Here is a 7,262-nt window from a genome sequence, read left to right on the forward strand (position 1 = left end):
AGGGATTTTCACCTATACCTTGATCTTCACACCCATGAACAGGTGTCATGGGTCTCTGACCTTATTGACAGCCCTGGTACATGTACATGAATTTGTACCCCTTTGCATCCACTGAAAGAGTACAATAGTTCAAACAGGTTGTTTTTGAGTTTGAAATACTTTGGGATAAACATTTACCTCATATCTGTAAAATGGACTTGTGTAATACATGATGTCCATCATACTCGTGTTAAGAACTTTCCTGAGTCCTGACACTGATGAAGGTGTTATGCACTCAATAGTACCTTGAATAAAGAGAAAACAGCTGTTACTTATCACTTCAGGTAATATGGGAATTGCAAACTGCACAGTATATTCACTGATTCACTTAATCTGTCAAAAATTGAACCACCACAAAGAGAAATCTTCCCTTTAGGGGGGCTACATCACAATTTGCGCATCTTCAAAAGTTTAGCCTAAATTTTTCAAGTTTGTCATTTGTAATCCATGTGAATCTTCTCCATCTTTAACCATCCTGGTTCCTTTATCTCTTTGTTTTCAGTTTTTTTGGGAAACTCTAGACTCTAGTATTTAAACAAGATCAGATGGCTTAAAAACATTTCTCAGTGGCCCTTCCATTCATTGTAAATTAACACTACATTGTACTGTCACCTTTTCTCACAGTCTTGATTACTTGGAGATTGTTTACATCCTTGGGTGGGCAAGGAATGTAATTAGTGAGATAAATAGGCTTATATTGTGTTTCTGTTTTTCTTTTATGAATAGACTCTTGCCACCACCAATTTTAAAGAAAATATTGTATGAAATATTTGCCTTAATGTACTGAGCTCTCAGAAATGTTGAAAGATTACCACTGCAAGGATCACTACTCAAAAGGTTAAATTTAAGAACTTTAGAAGTAGCAATAACTGTGTAATTATTATTATAACTGTATAGAGCAGTTTTCAATTGCATGTCGAAAGTAATCAGATAATTACTTTCAACTGGTTTTGGTTTCACTACGGTCTGAGATTGACTGAGTAGTCTAATTGGTACATGTATGTAATTGGTTTGGTTTTGGTTCTACAACACTCAATTGAAAACCACTCTAGGGTAATCCAGATTGGCTAATACCTTCGTCCAGTTTAAGTGATGACCGCCATTCCACGGGAATGAACTCAACTCTCTGGTCACAAGGACCATCAGGAAACTGTTTGCTTAGCACTGTAGCTACACCCCGACGAAGGCTGGCAATAAAATGATAAAAATGATGACAAGTAAGCCATTGATCTACGATTCTTCAAATCATCCAACAAGGTACTGGTGTTGTTCCCCTTAGGAAGCATGCTGTGCTGAGTGTAGAGGCTTAACTGATGTTAGGAATATCACACAATGGAATATTTTTTGTTATGTTCTTGAGAAAAAACACTTTAAATTTCCCTATATGAAACACCTTCCCCCCCTAACAGCTGTATAAAAGTAATGGTTACAAGGGAAAAATTCCTAAATTTCTGGGGGGCCACCCACAATGAAAGCATCCCACTGTGGATGATGTCCAGACTGCATAGTTTTGAAAATATACAAAGTGGTTTAATTAGGGCCTGATTACCTGATAAATGAGGCTTAATGCTTACTTAATTAGTTGCTCTGCCTGTGTTTGCCGAGATGTCTTTCAGCCTTGTATTACATTCCCACCTGAACTATTCTCACCTAAACTATTTGAAGTATGGCCAAATAGGTTCTTGTAATTTGGGGAAGTTAGTGGCAATTTAGTCAAAGTAGGTTCTTGGTTAGGCTCTTAATGTCTATGAAGAAGATGTAGTTGTTGATAACCAGAACAATAACTAAACTTGGGTCTGATCTTACGGTATTGTATTATGTGCATGCATTTTCTTGCAATATAAATTTGCAATCTCAAAGTCACACTCCTTAGTTAAAGTGTTTATCATAATTTAACTGTTTACCTACATATAAGAACCTGAGTGATTTTACTTGGCTAAACAGGTTCTTATATTTTTGGGTATTGAAATCACACGGCAATTTTCTACCAGCAGGGTCTTAAACCACTAGTTCTTACACATGGTTTTTACTATATATTGGCTGAGCTAGTATGAGATGAACTAGACTTGGCAAAAAATCAGGTTACAATTTGGCCCAAAATTTTTTGGTGTATTTCAGGTAAACTTACTCTGCACTACTCTTGACAATATTGCTCGTGTGTAGAAGCTGTCCTATCCCATGAACAACAAAAACCAAGTGAGAAATATCTGGAGGTCTGTCGTCAGGGCTGGCAACCGTATGATAACCACGATGAAGCTGGGTAGCTGGGCCCACAACAAAGAAGGCAAAATTTTTATACAAAATTAGTACAATACTTGTAAGAAATTTTGGAGGTCTTTGTGGGAGAACATTGACCAAGGTTGTGAGTACAGACTGAATGCAGTGAGGTCTGTACACACAACCAAGGTCAAGATTCTCCCGTACAGACCAACTAAGCTCGGTTAATAAGATGTTTATTATATGGCAAACAAGAGAAATTTAATCTGTCTAATGAAACTGGTTTGTACTAGCTGACATTTTGCTCACGAATGGTGATGAGCTGAACTTAAATCTGCCAAAGTTTGCTCTTCCTCTTTACTTTTTTTTCTTATCAGGTTTTTTGGTACTACCACCAATATTGTTAGAGGAAAATAGTCAATATTTTTGTATTTTAGTTGCAGCTTTTTCACCACAAAATGTCACCTGTCTAGATGCCGGTCTAAATGGGAAAATCTAGACCCAGTCAATATCAATTTCAGCCAATCAAATTCGTGAATTTGGTAGTTCCAAGTCCTTGTGAGACAGCCATATAATAAAGTACAGTATAAAACTTAAGTTCCAAAGCTGTTAGTTTCCTTTAAGGAGTGAACTCTAGTTGAGACACTGCTAGAGATATATAATGGCTTGATAGAATTTTCCTTATTTTCTATCTGTAAAACCTTGAGGGTGCAGTAAAACTATCATTTTCACAGATGTTGTTCAATCTTAAAGTATAAATAACGTATTATTATCATTATCATTATCATTGTCACTGTCACTGTCACTGTCACTGTCATTGTCATCGTCATCGTAATCGTCACCTTTAATGTCATTGTCATCGTAATTATTATTATTATTATTATTATTATTATTATTAAGGTGTTCTGTAGGCATAAGTGAGATAAAAAGTGTCCAAACATTACAGTGCAACCACTCTAACCAAGGCCATCCAACAAAATTTTCTACAAATTTTACAAATAAAACTTGCGGAGGTTAACGATAGTTTTCCAACAAATTATCCATGTAATCAAGCTGTACATTACAAAGGCAAGTAAGTAACTATTGATAAGTAACTATTTTAAAACTTTTAAAATGCCAGTAATCAGTTTGCAAAGAATTTGCTTAAGTGGCATTGCTCAGGGTAGTCACACTGTAAAGTCTGAAATACATGTAAATCGTCCAAAATTTTAATGTCCAAAATTTTTGCAAGTACATGTAATGTAACATCGATTTATATTTATAACTGAGTAAGAGTTTTTTGCAGTATGGTGTTGCAGAATTATACCTGAAGAGAGCCCAATCTTTTCCCCAAAATTCCTAATAATTCTTGATTTCACATCATCCCAGTATAGCCATACATCTGCTATGTCTTTCCACTCCACATAAAAACCTTTTAATTTGAGTTGGCCTAGTGCTATAAAAAAACAGACAGACAATAAAAAGATCAATCAATCAATTAATCAAGCATGAATGAACACAGTTGGATGACTACATATATAGATCAAAGACCTAACATAAGTATTTCAGTGATGAGCAAAAAATCTTACCTTGTTGGTGAGAAAGACCCATATCATTTTGAACTGGTCCAACAGTTAAACCCTTTCAAAAAGGTGAAAGATTAATTCATTAAACCTTACTTATACCCCATTCACAACAACATCTTGCACATGTTTAAAACTGATTGAACTAAACAAGGTTAAAAATTAGTCGCTCATACCAAACACACCCCACAACTTTACAAGTTAAAAATCTGTTTGATTAAAATATGTTATCAAGGTAGTTTGAAATTTTTCTTCTCAAAGTGACTTCAAAGCGTACAGTAATTGACAAATTGGAAATACCTAAATCTGATTTAGTTAACTAGCTTAGTTGGTGTGAATGGGATATAAGTTAAGTTTTGTTATACACAGTCACTAACTGACTTATTGCATTCAGACAGTTTGGAAACAACCAGAAGCAACTCCTTTCAGATGAAATGTTAACTAGTCCATCGTATTATATACAGTACTTGGCCCCTGGAGCATGTTAGTGAAGTTTTTCTTTTCTTCTCCTTGAAGTGGTTCAAAAGTTTATCGAAAGAATGCTCAGGGACACCTTTTTCTTTTCTCAACATTTTGTAAAGTTGGTCACATAATTTATTGATTCCTATACAATGTATGTTCAACATGTGAATGTGGGGTGGCCTCATGGTTAGTGATCTTGCAAACGGATTGAGTGTTCCAGGTTTGAGTTCTAGCCAGGGACATTGTGTTGTGTTCTTTTGGCAAGACAGTTTACTCTCACAGTGCCTCTCTCCACTCAGGTGTATAAATGGGTAACAACAAATTAATTTATAATGCTGTGGATAACCCTGCGATGGACTAGTATCCCATCTGGGAGGAGTAGAAAATAATATACTCCTAGCAACTTCATGCTGCAGAAACTGGAGATAAGCGCCAGCCTGATGGGCCACTTGGCTCATATCCAGGCTGTACCTTACCATGATTACCAGTATAAAGCTGACTGACTCACCATAGAGTTCCACATGGTCTGATGTGATAACTCTATTTCATCACTGTCCTCCTCACTGAGAGGCTGCCACATGTCCAGTGAAGTTGATCCAGTGAACCATGTTCCTCTACAAACTGGCATACTTTTATCTAGTACAATGACAACAAATAGAATTATTGGTACACGGTACATTATGAACTTAAAGAAGTTCCTTTTCTATCCTATGAAGTTCAACTTAATGTTGTGTAGCACCAACACTTTTGATATGTAATTATATGCTATTTTGGAGACTTAGTGAGCCAGAAACTTTCTTAGCCTTGCAGAGGAAATTTTTTTTTTTTAAGAAAAGCGTCACAAAATAATCAAGAAGTAGCTGGGACCTGTGACACTTAACTTGCGCTGCAATTCTTGCATATTTTAAAGGACCTTTTTACCGCCCGTTTAAAGAGTAGCGGCCTGTTTCTCAAAAGCCCCGGGACCTTTTCCGGCCCATAAAGCCATTTAATTTTTAGTTCATCTGTATCTAAAAACAGGGAAGTGTATACACCTGACTTCTTGTATGTAGGGAACCTTTGTTCATATTAAGAACACGTGAATATAACAGCTCTGCAATCAAGGTTTGAGATTTTGCTATGGCTTTCCAGGTGCAAAAACTTTTCGGGACCTTCCAGAAATGGGCCCCAGGTCACAATTAAAATCACATATTCTAGAATGCAGAATTGAGGAAGTGTGCAAATAGTTGAAATTCTTATTTTACCTTCTTATCAAAAAAATTGCTAAATAACAGGGATCATGTGTGCTAAAGGCGTCTGCGATTGAGTGTTGATCAATACCCTCCATTGCTACTCCATTGATGCTCGATTGACATCTCAGTCGACTGTCGACCAGTTGTTGACTAATACCGGTATTTGATTGATACATACAAGTTTTTCGACACTTGGCCGACTATCAACCAACTATTGATCAAGTGTTGACAGTGCATTGATCAGGACATTGATCGAGTATGAATTGAAATGTCAATCAGGGGTATTGATTGACACTCAACCACAGATGCCTTTTAATAGTACACATGATCCAATAATAGTACAGTACAGATCTGGCAGAAACAATCAATCAGTTCAACATGAGTTATTTGTTGTCTAATCCAAGAGAATCAAAAGTTGATTCCTAGTTTTCATGAGACCAGTGAGTGGCTAAATATAAAGAGCTTAAGATGATATAGTGCTAGTTCATAGGTTGCTACTTCCGGTCAGCTAAATATAAAGACTTCCCGGTACCCTTATATTACACCAACCTTCCCAGTAAATGGGTGTGCATTGCCTAGCAACAACATCCACTTCGTACAGGCCTCCTTTAACAGTGGGCATTTCATAAATCGAGGACGTGTTATAGAGCTTAGAGCTGTCTTCATCCCGGTTTTCAAGCGCCAATATTTGGAGATAGCAATGCTCAATAGCCAACGAATCGCTGCCATTGAAAGGCACCCACTTTTTGTCTTCTTTTACAAACCAGCGTACTCGATCAGGTTTAAGCGCTTGCAGAGCATCTAAGTGGTGTTGAAGACTCTGAGGACGTGGCAATTTTGGATAGTTCGATGGAGGTGGAGGTCGCGTAGGTTTACCCGACATGTCTTTTCTCTTGGGAGAGGAAGATTCACCGCCGCCATTTTCACTCATACTTTCATTCAGATAGTTACTGTCCCAATAAATTGAACGCAAAGGTAGTGATCTCTCTGATTCACAGATGAAAAGCTACCATCAACCAGATAAGAAGATCCTCATTCTAAAATTTAGAAAATACAATAATTCAACCAGAAAAAGTTTTCGTCATACGCCATTTTTAACCAGGCTTCGGCCTAGTCTCTTTGCAAAAAGACAGACCGTGTGAACCTGGAACGTACAAGCTTAGGATCCACGCCTTGGCAACCGTCGTGAGACAGAAAACGCCCGCGAGCTCGAACGAATCGCGAAGTGATTATTTTCAAGTGAAATTTATATGAAATGAAAACAAAACAAAACAAAATACAAACAAGCAAACAAACAAACAAACAAACCGAAAACAACAACAAAAAAAGACATTGTGGGTGAATGTTTAAAAATGTTAAAATATTCCGCACGAGAAAAGCCATTTCAAATCAACTGTCAGGATCATGTCAAAGGAGGCGCCAGCGAATCGAAATAAAGCCAAAATCGTAAACTGGTTTATTTGAACCTCGTGGTCGGAAAACCTTCCTCATCTCCAAGCTTTGTGTTACTTTTAACGACGGGATACTAGTATTTTACAGAACTTCCCTGGTTTAATTTAATCCAAGTTTCAAAATCATGAACCAAAAACACTCCTTGGTTGCGAATGTAGTTCTTCAGCCGCGGCGGCATTGAAAGAAAGCATGCATCTGAATCGAAAGCACTGTAAGCTTATATCCTGCAACGTCGCCGAGTAAAGGAAGAATAGTGGAAAAACACAGAAGAAGACGCGCATCGAGGCAGTAAGTCCTT

The 7,262-nt window shown here is 37.2% G+C and overlaps 1 protein-coding gene across 1 annotated transcript in view; it reads right to left on the bottom strand.

Moving 5' to 3' along the window:
* The window catches only part of LOC110069078 (phospholipase DDHD1-like), a 13,850-nt gene extending 7,201 nt beyond the window's left edge, over positions 1-6,649 (bottom strand). Inside the window, exons 1-7 of the mRNA XM_020776539.2 lie at positions 6,062-6,649; positions 4,789-4,916; positions 3,825-3,876; positions 3,563-3,691; positions 2,168-2,303; positions 1,114-1,226; positions 178-284 (exon numbers count right to left, since the gene is read on the bottom strand). Coding sequence (XP_020632198.1) covers positions 178-284; positions 1,114-1,226; positions 2,168-2,303; positions 3,563-3,691; positions 3,825-3,876; positions 4,789-4,916; positions 6,062-6,443 — 1,047 coding nt within the window. The 5' untranslated portion in view covers positions 6,444-6,649. The remainder of the gene's footprint in view (positions 1-177; positions 285-1,113; positions 1,227-2,167; positions 2,304-3,562; positions 3,692-3,824; positions 3,877-4,788; positions 4,917-6,061) is intronic.
* Between the last annotated feature and the right edge of the window lie 613 nt (positions 6,650-7,262).

Source organism: Orbicella faveolata, unplaced genomic scaffold (genome assembly GCF_042242905.1).
Source record: "Orbicella faveolata isolate gen_17 unplaced genomic scaffold, um_ofav_v1 contig_15, whole genome shotgun sequence".
Classification (NCBI taxonomy): domain Eukaryota; kingdom Metazoa; phylum Cnidaria; class Anthozoa; order Scleractinia; family Merulinidae; genus Orbicella; species Orbicella faveolata.